Source organism: Panthera onca, chromosome B2, assembly GCF_046562875.1.
Source record: "Panthera onca isolate mPanOnc1 chromosome B2, mPanOnc1 haplotype 2, whole genome shotgun sequence".
In the NCBI taxonomy this organism is placed as follows: Eukaryota; Metazoa; Chordata; class Mammalia; order Carnivora; family Felidae; genus Panthera; species Panthera onca.
The window spans coordinates 90,239,692-90,258,373 of record NC_138343.1 but is presented as its reverse complement, the minus strand read 5'-3'; the positions used below and the strand labels follow the sequence as shown (position 1 = coordinate 90,258,373).

Sequence of the window (18,682 nt, the reverse complement as noted above, 5' to 3'; positions counted from 1 at the left end):
GGACAAAATATTTGCAATATAGAAAAAGACAAAGCATATTATCTTCTTCCATCTACAAAGAATGCCTAGCAAATTGATAAGAAAAACATCTCCAATAATAAAATAGATAATACTCAGAAAAAGGAAATAGTTAAGTGAATAGTCATATATATTTGACCCAACAATTTCACTCTATAAAATTATCAAAAGATAATATTCACAAATTTGTGAAATGGCTTGTGAACAGTTATTTGACAACATTGCTTTAAATAACAAAGATTGGAATCAACATAAATGTCCATCAGACAAGGACTGGTTAATTAAGTTATGGTATTTCTAAGTAGCATTACAATGCAGATGTAAAAAGTACACGAAGAAACTGTGTGCTGATGTGAAAAGATCTTCAGGTGATCTGAGTGTGTTCAGCTGTCCAGCACTGGCAGGCCTAAAATGAGAACTCTGTAATTACTTGTAGCATCCCTCCACAGATGTCTCTTGGGTACACAGCCTGCAGAACCAGACCTTTTAAAATTGCATTTACCTGATAACACAGATGTGGTAACATGGCCATGCCAATCAAAACTATTTTGTGCCTACATGCTCTTGTGTTACATAAATATATCTGAAACGCATCTGTTGTGGCACTCCCCGTTAGAACTACAAAACACAGAAAATGATTTGGCTGTGCTCTCCATCCTCCCAAAGATATTGGAATGTTCTAAATGGGTGGAGGAGAAGGGTTTTTTTGTTTTTGTTTTTGTTTTTTTTTTTTTTATTTTTTTTATTTTTTTTTTCAATATATGAAATTTATTGTCAAATTGGTTTCTATACAACACCCAGTGCTCATCCCAAAAGGTGCCCTCCTCAATACCCATCACCCACCCTCCCCTCCCTCCCACCCCCCATCAACCCTCAGTTTGTTCTCAGTTTTCAACAGTCTCTTATGCTTTGGCTCTCTCCCACTCTAACCTTTTTTTTTTTTCCTTCCCCTCCCCCATGGGTTTCTGTTAAGTTTCTCAGGATCCACATAAGAGTGAAACCATATGGTATCTGTCTTTCTCTGTATGGCTTATTTCACTTAGCATCACACTCTCCAGTTCCATCCACGTTGCTACAAAAGGCCATATTTCATTCTTTCTCATTGCCACGTAGTATTCCATTGTGTATATAAACCACAATTTCTAAAGCAAGGGAATTAAAAGCAAAAATGAATTACTGGGACCTTATGAAGATAAAAAGCTTCTGCACAGCAAAGGAAACAGCCAACAAAACTAAAAGGCAACCAACGGAATGGGAAAAGATATTTGCAAATGACATATCGGACAAAGGGCTAGTATCCAAAATCTATAAAGAGCTCATCAAACTCCACACCCGAAAAACAAATAACCCAGTGAAGAAATGGGCAGAAAACATGAATAGACACTTCTCTAAAGAAGACATCCGGATGGCCAACAGGCACATGAAAAGATGTTCCACGTCGCTCCTTATCAGGGAAATACAAATCAAAACCACACTCACATATCACCTCACGCCAGTCAGAGTGGCCAAAATGAACAAATTCTAGAGTTTGAGAGCTATTGCTTTACTAAATGCAGTGTTTTCACTGACATTATATACTTCTATTTTTATAATAATCCCGTGACACTAGTGACTATCTGTGGACTGGAGGAAATAAGAATCAAAGAGATTTTTTTGTTTTTTTCTAAATCACATTGCTCTTTAATAATGCTTCTAAGTAGAATTTTGGGAATTTTTCAAATAACATGTCCTTCTTTCCTTTGAATACACCAAAACAATATGAGTTACCTAAGCATTCTAGTTTTTTGAATGATGATTTATCTGAGCTTTCATTCTTTCATTACTTTTAATCGTCATCTCATGTGAAGAACAGATCTTTGGCAAAGCAAATAACAGAGCCAGAACTCAAATTCACTTTCTTTCCTAGTCCAGGACTGATTTCATTTTGTATATTTAAAATAAATGGCTTTTTAAACTAAAAACAAATATAATATTTTTAAATGTATTAATCTAACAAATGTCAAGTAAAAATGTAAACTTTTTTATAAAGCAATTAAAATTTACCAGTGTTGTTGGCTTGAATCTATTGTTGTAATCTTATTTTAATGGCATATGCCCATTTAACTGCTGTTTGGTTACCAGTAGTGTTTAAGATTAATTTGGAGCTATTTCTGCCAAATGAAACAGTGCTGTCCTCTCTGTTATAATTTTCATATGAGTCTATTTAAATTAATTAACCAAATTAACAAACCATAAAATCAAGTATGTTATAGGACCTTAAACCTTGTAATGGCTTCTGTTGGAGCCTCTAAACAGAAAATTCTTAATAATAAAAAGAGTTTATTTTACTGAACAAGGAGTGATGGATCATTTAATAAAAAGAAATTGCCACTTTAAGTTGTAACTAATATTTCTCTTGGCTGCAGTAGAAAATAATTTGCAAAATGATAAGTTGACAAGTCAGAATGAAATAATTAATGAAGATTTAGGGTCATATTTTATTTTCCCTTATGTTCTTCATATCAACAGGATTTGCATAATGTGGTATTTGAATTATGGAGAATAGAAATCTGGTTGCATTATAAAAACCCATCTGGGAAATGATCTTGGGGCTATACTGGTTATATGAAATACCTTCATATTTCCTAATATTTCATTTATATAGGTAAATAAACATAGGTTATTAGGGAATTTTTAAAATCATCTCTGTAGTGGTGGTTTTATATATGTTTCCTTTTAAACTTGTTTTAACTCAGAAGAAGAAAACTAAGTTGGTGGTCATTATTAACCAATTTCACACAGTAGTGCAGTGGTCATCTCAAAAGTTGTTAATAATTCAATTTTTAGACCTCATCCCTAGATATTCTTACTCAGTTGGTTTTAGGGGAGGACCCAGAAATCTATTTTGATGAGCACCAGCAGTGATTCTGATGAAGAGGTCCTTGGGACTCAGTGTAAGAAACTTTTGAACGAGAACATACTTCTTCAAGCTAACACACTAAAATTACCAAGGATAAATATTTTAAATACTACTCCATCCATCCTGTACCCTGCTTTTGTAGCCAGGTAGGGCTGATTACTAGTGATTCTTTCTCATCAACAGTAGTATAGCCATTCTGAGCCTTGGAACATATGTATCGTATCCCTGGTGCTCAGTACGTTGTTTGGTACTCAGTAGGTACTATGTAAATACAGTGCAATGGATGAACAAAGGAGACCCACCAGCTCCATGTTTAGCATTCCTGTGTTATCCATGCTCCATGTGTTACTGTTTTCTCTGCCTCTTTAAGTTGTACATGCCTTTTACGTATGAACCATGTCTTGTTCATTTTTATATTTCTTCTTTTAACAGTATGATACATGGCTGCTAAATACTTCATAAAAATATTTTGTGCTTAAATACATCATACTAGATTGTCATCTCTATGAGGGCAGGGACTTTGGCCTCTCTTTTTTACAGTTTTCTCAGGGCTTGATAGTAATTTTCAGAATTCTCAGAAACATTTGAATGAATGAATGAATTAATTAATTAAAAATAATTTCATTTTAAATGATATTTTCTTAAATTTAATGTTAGGGGTTAGTGAAGCTGTGTGCGTGATAAACCTTAATTTTATATAAGAGGAAAAAATCTGCCTTTTTAAAAAGAAACTCGCAGTTGAAAAACTTTTTACAAGAGACAGAATGGTAGAAGATGAGAGATTCTGAACTGGTGAAGCTTCAACAGGGCATTATAGTTAACAGAATTTTATATCTAACTTAGTATTAAACAACTTATGTCAATAATGCTGAAAAATGTTACACTGAGCTTAAATGACAGTCTCTTGACATCCTATGAAATAAAGACATTTCCCCAGAAAGCTAGCAAACCTATCAAAATCAGACTTTTTTGTTTGTTTGTTTGTTTTTTGTAGTTGAAAATAAGGAAAACAGAAGACTTTTCCAAGTATTCATGAAACTTACTGAAATAAATTTTATTAGTATGCTCTTTAGAGAGATTCTTATCACATTTTTTTAAAAAACACGTTAGTATCAGCACATAAGTTAGAACTCTGACATAGTATAAAAGCTGAAGCTTTACATCCTTAATGGCTGTGATTAACTAATGTTAAATCTCTCTAGGTGACTTGTGATACTTGTTTTATTGTCTCTAAACGCTTCAGGAGTTTTTCATTGAGGAACTTTGGGTCTTCTCCAGATGATCTACCCTCATTGACTTTGAACACATTCCAAAAGAATATTAGTAATTTAAGCATTCCAATTTCTTTGGTGATTATTAACTATGATTTTACTCTACTCTGAATTTTAATTGATGTGCCATATATGGAACAGTTTCTTTGACAGGGTTGTAGATGTAAGATGATTATGGGTAAATTAAACACTGTGCGCTCTAGATCTTTGTCAGTCTGTCTCCTTTCTGGCCAAATCCCAGGCTTCCCTCCCCTTTTCACTTTTACTCATTATCAAAATGACCTTCTCTTTTATTTAGGGAAGCTAGCATGAGTCTATCCTTTCCCTGACTAAAACCAATCAGTTGCATATTTTTCTAAATGTGTACCATGAAAATAAGACCAAAGTTCTAGCCTCTGGGAAAATATAATTAAGAGATAAATATGGAGAAATATTGAGGGAAAAGCAAGAATTACGACCTCCGTGTTGTTGAGGCCTACGGGGCATACCATGGTAACTCCAGAGAGATTGAGAGGTCTCAGTTTGGTTGGAAGCTGGGGTTAGAATTTGTCTTAATTCACCCAAAGCACCCACACTGCTGATTGTCCTTAGGTTGTATGTTTAGGACTATAATTAAAATGTCAGAATTACCTGACATTTTCATCATATAAAATTCAAAAAGATCAATTGTCCATATGAAAGAATAAAAACGACTTTTGTTATACTAATGGCTCTTTGGGAAGGCTGCGTCCAGCTGAATGTGGGAGTAAATGGAAGCCAAAGGCCAAAGAAAAAAAGATAGGAAAGAGAGAAGGCAGGCACTGCTAGGCAGCAGATACAGAGTGTTCATCACTCTCTTATTTTATATTCTTCAGTTGCATTGACATTCTGCCTGGTGACTGTTCCTGAAAGTACTTTTTTCCACTTCTCCTTGACAAAGCACCCAGATACGTGACTTCCCTCTAATTCAGATTTCCACAGTCACTTTTTGAGTAATTCCACAGGAAGGTCAAAAAACAACAGAAAATTCCAGATGCCTCTCTAGAAGCATTTTCATCTTCAGCAGTTCCCTAAACTCTATTTTGAGTGGTTGTTTTTAGACATGATTTTGTCCAAGGAAGAGTGTTTTTATTGTTTTCAGTTTCCTTAAACATCTTTACGATACTGGAAATTTCACTGACTGTGGGGAAATAAGGCTTTTGTATATTTTTATACTCTTGTCTCCATAATATATGATTGTACTCATGAATCATGTCTTCAAAAGAGAAAAGCACAAATTAAATTCCATGCTTTATATAATCCATTAATTTCAGTTCTGACTTATGCCAATGTATAGATTAACAATGTGTAAAGCCTTATTATTGAATTTTATTTAACTTGCCTTTATCCTATATACACTTTCTTCTAAAACAAGGAAATGTTGGAGAATTCGTAAACTGGGGGTTATATTTTGAAAAATTAATAGTTTATATATAGTGATTTTCAGACTGGTATTAAGCTGTCTCTTAATGAATTTTAGTATTAAATAAACTGTTTTCCTTTATTTTAGGTGATGGTGTTTGTGCATGCTCGAAATGCTACTGTAAGAACAGCTATGTCTCTAATAGAAAGAGCAAAAAATAGTGGTCAGATTTCCTGCTTTTTACCTACCCAAGGAACTGAATATGGACATGCAGAAAAACAGGTAGGAAACAAATGAGGGCGAGATATAAGAACTAAAGCATATAATGTGCCAGATATTACAGATATTTTATATATGAAAGATCTGTGGTCTTTAATTTCCAAGGAGTTGATTTTACATATTTATCATGTTATAATCTTTACTTTTCTCTTGATATAATGATCTTCCAAAGGATCCCGGTGCATGATGTGTACAATTATCACCTCTATCTCTATGATTAGAATTGTGTTTAGTCCTACTCTTTAAAATATAGTTAAAACAGAAAATATTGTTAAGTTCCATAAAATATGTTAACATCTAATAGGATTATTATTTTTAAAAACTAACATTATTATTTTTTAATTTCTCAGTTTTAATTTCTAAGGTTAATATGAACACATGAAAACTGCACAAACCAAAGCTCTTAAAAAGAGAATGTGAAAGTTTAGGGGCACCTAGCTGACTCAGTCAGTAGAGCATGCAACTCTTGATCTCGAGGTTGTGAGTTCAAGTCCCACATTGAGTGGAGTGATTACTTAAAAATATGATTAAAAAAAAAAAAGTATGTGAAAGTTTGAGACCCGAAATTTTTACAACAAATGCCTTGCTGCACAGTGTTTGGTCAAAGGACCTAAAAAGCCTGGGTCCTCTAGAAATGCAGAGAACCTCAGGCCCCATACCAGATTCACCAAACCATAATCTGAATGTCACCTCAATCCTCAGGTGATTTTATGTGCATAACAGTTTGACAAGCACCTCTCTAGGTAATTTGAGTATTGATAGTATCTAGGATTTTCACAGATTTCATTTAATTATGTGAGATAATGATTTATATCAAGAATGGATAGACTACAGCCTGAGGGCCAAAGTTGGCCACCTGTTGTTTTTTTTTTTTAATTAAAGTTTTATTAGAAAATAGCTGGACTCCTTTTGTTGTCAATGGCTGCCTTTTTTTGCACTATGAGGGGAGAATTGAATTGTTGCTGCAAGGACTGTGTAGCCCACTAATAAGCCTAAATACAAGGCCCTTTACAGAAAACGTTTGCCCAGATTTAAAGCTGTGATAATAAATTTTCAAATAAAGTATTACAATTTTCAAATAAATTTTCAAATAAAAAACTCAGTGGACATAAAATGACAGTAACTTCAAAGTTTTTTATATGCATAAGATTTAACTGATATTTACAAAACAGCTGCTAGCTGCCAGATATTGTACTATGTATACACTTTCACATTTATCATGTTAGTAAGATGTACTTAATTGTTATGACTGCACTATGAATGCCATCATTTTATGTTGATATTTTAAATTCTGCATATGATAATCTGATGTCAGTTGTTTTGAACATCAGATTCTTTCAATTTAGAACTATAAAATGTGTTCATTTTCTTCATTTTTTTTTCTGCTTAATAATATTTTCTATTATATAACACTTATTAAACAGCTTTGTAGTCTTCCAGTTATTTATTAATTATGAATTTATGAGTGCCTTTAAAAAGGTTGGCATTCATAAGTCTTCTTTCATTTCTTTGGAAATAAAAAGCAACTCGATTGTGTTTAAAAGCCAAGCCTTGAGAGCCACCTTGTGGCTTTCTGGTTACTTCATTCATACCTCTCAGTTCTGAGAGCTATTGCTATTGTAAATAATGCCAGTTTATTATTTAATTTCTATAGTAATAGTGCTTAATATTTATCAGCTGTTTACTTGTGCCTGGCATTTTCATTGCTGTATAGATAACTCATTCAGTCCTCACAGACCCTGTGATGTAAGTCTGTATTTTTATTATACCTTGATATTATATATGTGTAAGTAATTACAAAATAACATGAAATATTGAAACCATATAAAATAATTTATATAGACACAGTTTCAAATAATGTTTATTTAAGGCATTGTTACCAAATAGTTTCAAAGGTCATTATGCTTAAAAAAAAAAAAAAAAAAAAAAAAAAAAAGACCTGGAGAAATGAAAAGTTTTAATACAGTTAAGTAGACTAGAAAATCTCAAATCATTTTTGTTATACCTTTTTAAAAATATTTTGATTTGATTTTCATCCAGTCTACCTATTGTTATTGGATTTTTTTAAAACAAAAATGAAATTCACAAACATTCATTAAAAAGTACATGTTTTCAAGGAACATTATCCTGTTCATCATTATATTCCTAGCCTTTCATATAATGTTTGGCTGATAGTAGTTACCCCCAGATTACTTTTTTGTTGTTGTTTTTGTTCTTCTGAGACAAACATTATAAGAGACAGCCTCACTTTGATTTTCTCATTTGATCTGCACCACTATTCTGTCCCTTAGAGATTCTTATCCCCACTTTATAGATAAGGTAACTGAAACTGGAAATAATTTTCTCAGAGACGACCATGTAACAAGTAGTAGAGCCATGACTGGAATCAGTCTGACTCCAAAGACTGCCCTTTTTACCACTCTGTATCCTAAGCATTCAAAACCAAATCCGATCTGGGACTTTCTAAAGCATTTAGGGCTTTTTGTTTGGTTTTTGTTTTTAATAAAATGGAAGAACATTTCTTCAGTCCGACCATATCCCCCATTTCTGCTAAGGAGAGATTCAAAAAGCTGGCCCTTCTTCAGTGGATATGATTTTATAACAAAAGATAAAGTAATCTTTCTGAATGCTTTATCGAAGCTCCAGAATTTTAGATTGTTTTTCTAGTGCTAGTTGTATGCTTCTTATTTCTTTAAGTTCCTTTTGAACTTAATGGTATTAACATTCTAGCAATTCTGCGGAGCTATTGTCATGATGGGCGGAGATATTCCTTCCCATGTTCTTCGAAAAATGGGAAATTAAGTACTCAGAACATTAAAATAAAATTAGAAGGTAAATTTGCTATGGTGGTACATAGAAATTTAGCCTCATGACTCCTGTTAATGGAAATACAGCTAAATCCCTACCGTGCCACACTAGTACTTTACCCCTAAGTGTTTAAATGTAACCGTCTCAATTCCTGACGTAGCTATTATGGTTTGTAAAAGCATTTCTTTACAGCTTTATTCAACACTGTATAACTTTATTTGTATAAATAATAAGTAAAACTCCATGGAGGTATTCTCCTTTTCTTTCTGTGTGTGTGTGTGTGTGTGTGTGTGTGTGTGTGTGTGTGTTTGTAATAAGGCTATTTTTTGCCATAACCACAACTAAAAATGACTCTTTTCTTCCCAGTAAGTAACAATATATTTTAGACTCCTCATATCTTTCCCATCTTTAATATAAAATTTAACCCCCTATGAAAAACCAACTATATTTCCAAATTGTCCATTGAAACAAGAAAATAGGGAAAGGAAAGGAAAGTATACCTTAAGCATAAGCTATGGAGATGGAGGTTGTGGCTCTCTATGGAGAAGGTAGTATATCAGGAATTCCTAATGAGGCCCAAAGCAAGAGGGCACGTTAACAAAAGGTCTGGTTCTGATGTGGCCTCTAGAAGCCCTGCGGCCTTAAACACATAAATATTTTTTCCTCCTCCTCCTCCTCCTCCTCCTCCTCCTCCTCCTCCTCCTCCTCGTCGTCCTCCTCTTCCTCCTCTTCCTCCTCCTCCTCCTCCTCCTCCTCCTCCTCCTCCTCCTCCTTATTTATTTATTTAGAGAGAGAGACAGACAGAAACAGCACAAGCAGAGAAGGGGCAGAGAGAGAATCCCAAGCAGGCTCTACACTGTCAGCACAGAGCCCAATGCAGGGCTAAAACTCAGAACTGTGAAATCATGACCTGAGCCAGAAACCAAGAGTCAGATGCTTAACCGACTGACCACCCAGGTGCCCCAAACACCTAAATATTTCTGAAACTTACTTTCTATTCTATCAAATAGAATAATAATAGGGTAAATAACACCTATTCTGGTAGTTATTGAGAAACAAATGGAATGCTATATGAAATTATTTTGGAAACTGAACAATGATAAAATGTTACATGTCATATTATAACAATCTACTTTTAAGAATATGTATTAATAACTAAATTTTAAAATAAACAATATGAATAATTTTCCCTAATTTACCCTGCATATTTTTTGCTCTCCTGCACAAAGACACTTTCTTAAGAAACCACTATTTTCTGTAAAGTACAGCATACCTTAAAGGAATAGTAGCAGCTTACATTTATAGAAGTATATCATTAGGGATGCAGATGTTTTCATTATTAAGCTATTATTTTCAATTATGATTTAATTTCAAGTTGAATGAATATTTCAGTTAGAATCTTCAGATTCTGTTTCACTTGCAATCTAAGCCAAATAAATTCTTTCCTTAGGGACAAGTTTTTAACAGGCTTTAAATATTCTAGTAGTGGGATGGGTATTTCCACTCACCCCTGTGCAGTATTTCTCTGATTTATGGGTAGTGATATGTGGTTGGATTTTTTTACATATATTAGGGATATTAAGAGTTTTTCTTATATGTAGAAATGGTCTATCATACAATAAGCCTCATGAATGTAGTTATTAGAAATATCTATTAAATATATTTAGTATAATGAATCCAATAATAATACGAAAAATCCAACAATATGTTCCCTCAAGCTACTTCAAGTGTCATTTTTTTGACTTCTTTATTATTATCCAAAGCTACCAACTATTTCCTTGTTTTTTTTCCAATAGGTCAACTTTAACCTTTGCCTAAATTAAAGGAATTTGACTTTGATATAAGTTATCTGATACTTAATAGCTTTATTTATTTCTGCTTTAGCAGTTTTACAGTTAGTATAGCCAAATAAGAATTTTCTCCTCCTGGCATAGATGATATCTATTAGCTAAAGACAGTAGCAGGTGCCTGAGAGCCCCCTTTCTCTTATTTTTAATTTTAAGTATACATAAAATATTTATTTTCTCAGAGTTTATTCTTTCCTTAGCCATGTCAACCTCTTTCCTTTTGGAGGTTAATATAGTAATTCTACTGTTGTAGAATTGCTTGTAACCACATAGAAAGAATGTCAAAAGTGTATTAATATTTTTAAATAAAACCAAAGAAAATTAATTAAAAAATAGAACTGAATGTTTAATTGCATTTTGGAAAGCACGAATATTCTGTTTTCAAAGGGAAGTAGCCTCTTGTACAATAAAGGCTTTGGATCCACACAGACCTGAATATTAATCTGGACTCAGGCACTGTAACTTTTTCAATTTCCTTGAGCCACAATTCCATCATGAACAAAGTGGCAATGATACCTAGATCTTAAAGTTTTTGTAATAAGTAAGGTAACATACGTTGCCTGATACACAGTAGACACTCTGTAAATGGTTACATATGTACTTTGAAGGAAGAGAAGATGACAACTTTAACTAATGACAGATGTAACAACGTTTACATTTTTAGCTTTTGGACAACAAAAAATAATACCTTGAATTGTAAAAGGGAGTAACAGGTTGGGGGAAATATTGGTAACTACATCTTTTTATGTGGATCTACATCTTTATATGTGTGCTTATTAAGTTTAATAACTAAAACATAAAATTTTCAGTATGTAAATGGGCAAAGAAGAAATAAAATAGGCAAATTGGAATAAAAAATTGTTGGATAAATCTTGCAAATTCAGACCGTATACTCTTAATCTAAATAAATCTTTAAAAGCTAAAAATGAGAATGCCCATTTCTAAAAATGATTCAAGGATTTGGTACATTCCTAGGTTTTCTGTGGCAGTGACCTTTTCAATCCTTTAAAAAGAAATTTTTTTTTTTTTTTTTTTTTTGGGTAATGTATGTTAAGAGCCACGCTTCCTTCTGGATCCTTTAACCTTGAAATTCTAAACCTGGGAATCTTTCCAAGGACATATTAAAAGGAAAAGTAATATAAACCAAGAGTTTTATTCCAATACATTATAATGAAAAAATTCAACATAAATACCCAACAGTAGGGGAATTTTAAAGTATGAACAGCAGTTCAATTAAATTTTATATACCTATTGAGAACAATTATTTTAGAGTATACGATACGTCCAATTCTAAGTTAACATGTCAATTTTAATTGATCAAATTTCCTGTGCCATTGAAAATAAGTAGCTGAACATGGTGGAGTTTCTCTATCGTTAAGACACAGATGTTGTTACAGTGTCACAGTGGGTTTACAAATAATATATAAGGAAAGCAAAATATGGTCAGTAATGTAAGAGAAGAACAAACCATTCATAAAAAAGTAGATTAATTCAAAACAGTGATCTTGTATTTCAATATGCAGCAATAAGGGTAAGGAGCATTTGAAGGAAAGAAGAAAGAGGACGTGAGCAAAGGAAACCACTGGATCTGTTTGGACAAATAGAAAAGTGTTCTCTTTTCACTATTATGTATGATGCATGAAGGGCCAGGCACATACATTTTGGTCAGAATGTGAAGGACCTTAAATTACATGCTTAAGTGTTTGGACTTTATGTGCACTGAGAAGCTTTTGAAGATTGTGGAAGAGACAAGTTATATGACCAGAATTCGGGTGCTGAAAAATAGGACTCATTTTCCTTCAAGCAGGGGGAAATCCCGTGGGCCAGGCGTTCATATCAATGTAGTCTAATATATGGCTCACTTTGAATAAACAAGACTCTTTTTAAGGGACATAGAAAGTAACGTTGGATTTTTTTTCCTGATTTCTTTTGTTATTACTTTTAAGTAAATTCTGATTGCAGTAATTTTTGTTCATGTACTTGAAGATGTATTTTAGAAGCATAGAATGAATTTCTTACAACAAATTTATATATGTTGTTAAGTAACCATGCTGTTTTGGAAAACTATGTTAATTGGAATATTGTTGTTCTCTCATTTGAAAATACTTTAGTAGGGGAAGCACTCTAAAGACATGTAGATTAAATAACTAAGATTATTCAATCTCTAGATATACAGAGATTTATATTGATAAAATTTAAGGATCAAAATTACATTTCACAGTGTGATTTTTTTTTTTTAGATGTTATTTCAGCATTTATGGCCAAATGGGTATAATGGATATAAAGAATGCAATTTTAGATGAGATTTCTCTTTTGCTATTTAAGGTACTATTTCTGGAATACTCTTATTTCTATATAATTAGGTTGTAGTAATATCAGGGTAGCCTCTGTGGGAACCAAGACCATCTTTCAAGGGATATAACATGGACAGAGCACATTTACTTCCTTTCTCCTAAGTTAAAGTGAACAATTAGCACAGCCAGAATGACATATGAAAATTGGTTATGGGGAATTAGATTAGTCTGTGTCATTGTGAATTGATTATATACCCATGAGCCTCAAACTGTTTTTAGTGATGGCCACTCAGTGAATATTTAGTGAATGTAAGCTAGTCACCAGTGACTGTGGTAGATCAATAGGTATCAAGCTAAGTAAACTCTTCTGTCAACCTGTTTAGAGTGTATTGAGGAAGACACATGTTGTATCAGTCAGGATTCAGTAAAGGAAACAAACCACTCTCAGTACATTTTAAATAGAACAGAATCTTGCAAGAAATTAGGTACTTACCAGTGTTGGTAAGATTGGAGAAGTAGAATTCAGGGGGCTACCACTGAAACTGTTGAATTGAAGAACCAGCTACTGTGATAGTGATCTAGAAGTTGAGAAGCCACAACTGCTGCTATGCATGTCTTTTCAATGTTCATGAACACACTGGAAAGCCAAATTTTGAGCATATGATACATCTATTATAATTTTCAGCCCTCATTTCTCCAAGATCTTGCTTACCAGGAAAAGACAATAGCAGAAAGATAGTTTTCTCTTAACCTCCATCATCCAGATCTTGCACACGGGCATCTAATTAGCAGAATTGATTTTTTTACATCAAGAACCCTGACTGCAAGAAATCTGGAAAATAAAGGTTTTACCTTCTGGCCCGTGTAATACAGGAAGGCTTATTGAAGGAGCTGATTAATACTCTCTGCTTTAATTGAGAATGGAAACTATTTAGGAAGAAAGAAGTACCTGCTCCTTTACTCTTATGGAGTTTATGTTCTGGAAGGACAGAGGGATTAGTCAACCAATTAAATAATTTATTTCAATTACATGTGTAATAAAAGGGATAAAGTTGCTATGGGAAAATAAAATTAGGGGATCTGATCTAGACTTATGATGTTAGAGAAGGCTTGGCTGAGAAAGTGACATTGAAGCTGAGGTTCGAAGGTTAGGAGGTCACAAAGCAAAGGACAGCAGAAGAATGTTCTAGGAAAAGGTTCTGACAGCAGAAAAGCAATAGCACATTGAAGGAAGTGAATAAAAGTCAAAATGAATAAAATATAGAAGATGATGGAGAGTGGCAAATGGCATGTTTGTGGCATAAGATGAATCTATGTTATAGGCGAAGACCAGATCATGAGGACTTTGTAAATCATGTTACAGATTTGCTGTTTTATCTTAAAAACAATGGATTATTATTAGCAGAGTTGAGGAAGGAAGGGGGTATGATCATCAGATTTGTGTTATTAATAAGATCATTATACATGCAGGCAAGGCTCTAAGAGGGTATTGGGAAGACCAGTTGAAGATGTGGATTCACTGGGGAATATTTGAGAAACAAAATTGCTAGGATTTGTGATTAATAAGATATGGATGATTGAGGAAGAGATCTAGAAGTTTTCTGGCTTCTAAAAGATGTCTGGCTTGCGTTGTGGTGTAGGTAGTTGGGTCATTTGTGAAGGAAAAGAAGAGTGGAGAAGGAGGAAAGTTAGTTTGGAGGAAAGGGTGCAGATCTTGAATTCTGTTTGGATATGCTGAGTTTTCAGTGCCTAGATACTTAGAGATGTAGAATAAGTATTGCATAGATATGAGTCTGGTATATCAGAAGCACAGTTCATTTTGGAGTGGGAAAACCATGGGAGTGGATGTGAGTGACAAAAGAATACAGGATCAGTTTCGAGGAATTCTAATATTTAATGATTAGATAGAGGAGAATGAGCCAACAAGGAACCCTCTAAGACATTGTCCTAATCCAGAGGAATATACTGTCCTAGAGGCCAAGGAAAGAGTGTTTCAAAGAGAAGGAAGTGATCATCTATACTGAGTGCTGCTGTGAGTGGTCAAGTAATATGAGGGCTACAAAATAATCATTGTATTTAGCGAGATGGAAGATATTGGTGACATTATTTAGAGCTTTTGTTGTTGCTGCTGTTCACATAGTGGAGAGCAAAAAAAATAGATTAAGTTGGCTGATGAGTGTAAGAATAGAAAATCCAAGTACAGGCATTGATTTTGAGAAGTGAATTTATATAAGTAAAAGGGATGATAATCTAGGCAATATGAAGTAGTACCCAGATGGGTAGACATATTATTTTCAAGGTGGAAGTGATATGTTTGTATTTTGTGGCAACTATTCAAGAGAGAATGAAAAGGGATTGAAATTGATTGATTACTAATATAGAAAATAAAAGGGATTACAGATAATATGAGTCCTGAGAAGTAGAGAGAAATGAAATCCAAAGAACAAGTAGATTTTCCTTATATAGGAGTTAGGGTACTCCTATTATAACAGGAGGGAAGATTTAAAAACTGGGTTCTGATGCAAATAGGTTTTAGGTATATGGCAAGAAGATGAGGGCTTTACTCTGGTGTATTATATTTTTTTATGAAATATATATTAAGGTCATTTTCAGAATCAAGGATAATAAGATGGTTAGAAGTTTGTGGAGGAAAAAAGAAACCTAATATAAATCTTGTGAAACATGTGAAAAGAAATTGACTGTAAAGACATTTCAGAATTGCTGTCCAGTGTTAAGGGCTTGTTGAGATTGTGATAATGGATTTAGAGTGGTCTTAAGTTGCCCCTGTATGTAATTTTTCTTAAGCACTAGCCACCTTGGATTATCCAAGTTTGGCATTTTGCCAGTCAGATATGACAAAAGGGCAAATAAGTTTAAGAAATTGGCAGGAGTGTGATTAAAATGTTGAGCTCTGCTCTCTAAGCAGGAGAAAGAAGGACTAGGGTGGAGGGGTGGGAGCAGGTGCTGCTGATGAGTAGAAAGAAAGTAGAGGAATTGTAATCTCCAAGTGTCAGTAATGATAAAAAATGGACTTTGAAAAAATAGCTGGGCAAGCTTGAAATACAGGAAGCTTTGATCAGAAATTGAGGTGTTTGTACTAATGATTTTAAAAGTGGTACAGTTGTAGATTGATGACAAAGCCTAGAAATAATACCTGATATGATTGAAGTGGGACAGAGGAGATGTCAGTGGAAATGAGGGTGTCAGGGAACTGAAGGGTGAGTGTTCTGGATGTCCGCATGAAAAATACTGTCACCTAGGATGATGACAGGAATTGGGATGGAGAGAAAGACTAGGAGCCATAGGTATCAAGTCTTCATTAGATAAGGTTAAATAACAGGTGACATAGTCAGATGGACTTAAAAGAGCAGGAATTTTTACAAAAGTTGAGTACATAATTGACTGGAAATGGTAATGGGGAAGAGAGATATCATCTCCCACCACTTAACAGGGATGGATGGGAGACAGAATCCGTAAAGGAGAGTCAAGTTTCAAGTTAAGCCGAGGTGATAGAAGAGCTTGATATAGTCTGCTATCACTGTGTGGCAGTTCCAGAGAGTAGAGCGAAGAATTTCATACCCTAAGGTGGAGAAGTAATAGAGAAGGTAAGGAATTCAGTCAAGAGCAAAGAAATACCAAGTATCGTGGGGACATTAGTATAATAGAGGATTTATTCCCCATTACCTATTCCTATGCCAGGTGTCAATCAGAATCTGAAATTAAGGCCCTAAAATTTTTAACATGATCCCCAGAAATTCTGATCATAGTCCGTTGATCTAGGTGAACAGATGACTAATGGACCTTATCCTGAGAACAGGGATGAGAGGGACGATGGATTTCCTCCTACAGCCTCATGGAGGAAGGAGTATTACATTACTTGGTATGGATGTCAGAGAACCAATTTTAGATGCCTTGGAGAATAATGTTTAAAGTGGAATAAGAGCTTTGAAAGAGAGAGAAAGATAGGGGAAGATTGCATGTATATTCCTTAGATCTCTAAACTCCTTTGTCCAAAAAGAAGCCAGGTATTGGTTTATGTTCCTAAGTGAGCAGATCCACTGTCTCATGCTGATTATCTTTATAAACATTGAATAATAAAAATAGCCCTTAACCAAAGATGAGGATTTTTCCTAATATTAATAATTCATACTCACTAATGATTGTGAGAAATAATGGCATCATTTGGAGGAAGATATTTGCCTCCTGGTTAAATTTTAGTTTTTATAATGGCAGTTAAGTTATTCTTCCTAATGGATTTGATATTATCCACATTAAAGCATATCTTATCAAGATAAATTACCTCAGAAGGCTTACAAAGGTCACTGTAAATTAGGCAATTTTTGTCATGCTTTTCACCAAGGGCTTGCATCAAAACTGAAGTTGTTGTGTGGCTCCTGTATATATTTTGTCTTACTGGAAAAAAATTTTTGTTTTCCTTTAATATCCTCAATTGCTTGTTAGTTTTGGGGTTTTTGTTTTGTTTTGTTTTTGTTTTTGTTTTTTCCTTTTCTAATCACGGTTTTCATTCCTATATTTGTTTTAGTGGATGTCAGCTCAGGAAGTGATCACATTTTAACCTTACTCATTTTTATTTATTTATTTATTTAAATGTGTATTTATTTTTGAGAGAGAGAGAGAGAGAGAGCAGAGGGGAGGGTCAGAGAAAGATGGGGACAGAGAAGCCAAAGTGGGCTCTGTGCTGACAGCACAGAGGCTGACAGCAGAGAGCCTGACGCAGGGTTCGAATTCACGAACTGTGAGATTATGACCTGAGCCAAAGTCAGGCGCTCAACCAACTGAGCCACCCTAGGTGCCCCTAACCTTACTCATTTTAAAAAGTACTCACACTGCCTTTCCATCTCATGGGTAGGAAAAAGATATGGAAGGAAGCTCTGCATATTTTCACTGAGGGAAAATATGTGTGCTAATGAATTATCTTAGCAGCTGTCTATTCCATTCTAATTTTACTGACTCTAAAGCCCTTTATGGGAAGTTCATTTGTGAAAAGTGGAAATATAAAATCTGAGGAAACCAGGCTTAAACAGTGTTTTTTTTTTAATGTTTATTTTTTGAGAGAGAGACAGAGCGTGAGCGGGGAAGGGGCAGAGAAAGAGGGAGACACAGAATCTGAAGCAGGCTCCAAGCTCTGAGTTGTCTGCACAGAGCCTGACATGGGGCTCAAACTCACGAACCACAAGATCATGACCTGAGCCGAAATCGGACACTTAACCAACTTAGCCACCCAGGCACCCCTTAAATAGTTCTTAAACTATGCACCTGACTTCCTTTACTTTTTTACAGCTCATGTTCTTTTGTGTTGTATTTCCATGTGTAGAAACACTTTCTCCAGTTAATATAGTATTGGATCTTAAATATCTTCCTTGGAGAATCCAATGCTCTGTTCAGAGAATGTGAACAGGATGAATTATATCTCTGAAGCTGTTCAGAGGTTAGCAAAGCCTGGACTCCAGGTAATGCTTGCCCTGGGAAACCAGATGGAAAAACAGTGGTTATTTTGATACATCAGAAAGCAGCAGTCATCTTGTAACAAAAAGTGTAGCTCCATAACTCATGGTCTTAACCATCTCTTCTCAATTCATTTCTCCAAATTAAATTCCTGTTTAAAAGCTCCTATATATACATATACAGGAGCACCCAATGTGGTGCTCAACTCATGAACTATGAGATCATAACCTGAGCTGAAATCAAGAGTTGGACACTTAACCAACTGAGCCACCCAGGCGCCCCAAAAGGCTTTTTTTTTTTTAAGGGAGGACTTTGTACAAATACACACAAATATTGCATGTATTTACATGTGTGTTTTAGTGTAAACAGATTTGGTCATGTTATGGTTTATGTCTCTTGTAATAATACATAGTGGAGAT

The 18,682-nt window shown here is 34.3% G+C and overlaps 1 protein-coding gene across 3 annotated transcripts in view; it reads left to right on the top strand.

Annotated features, from left to right (window-relative positions):
• ASCC3 (activating signal cointegrator 1 complex subunit 3) overlaps window positions 1-18,682 on the top strand; it is a 357,007-nt gene that overhangs the window by 183,937 nt on the left and 154,388 nt on the right. For all 3 annotated transcript variants that reach the window (XM_060616263.3, XM_060616264.3, XM_060616262.3), the window contains exon 14: window positions 5,717-5,851. In XM_060616263.3, coding sequence (XP_060472246.3) covers window positions 5,717-5,851 — 135 coding nt within the window. The remainder of the gene's footprint in view (window positions 1-5,716; window positions 5,852-18,682) is intronic.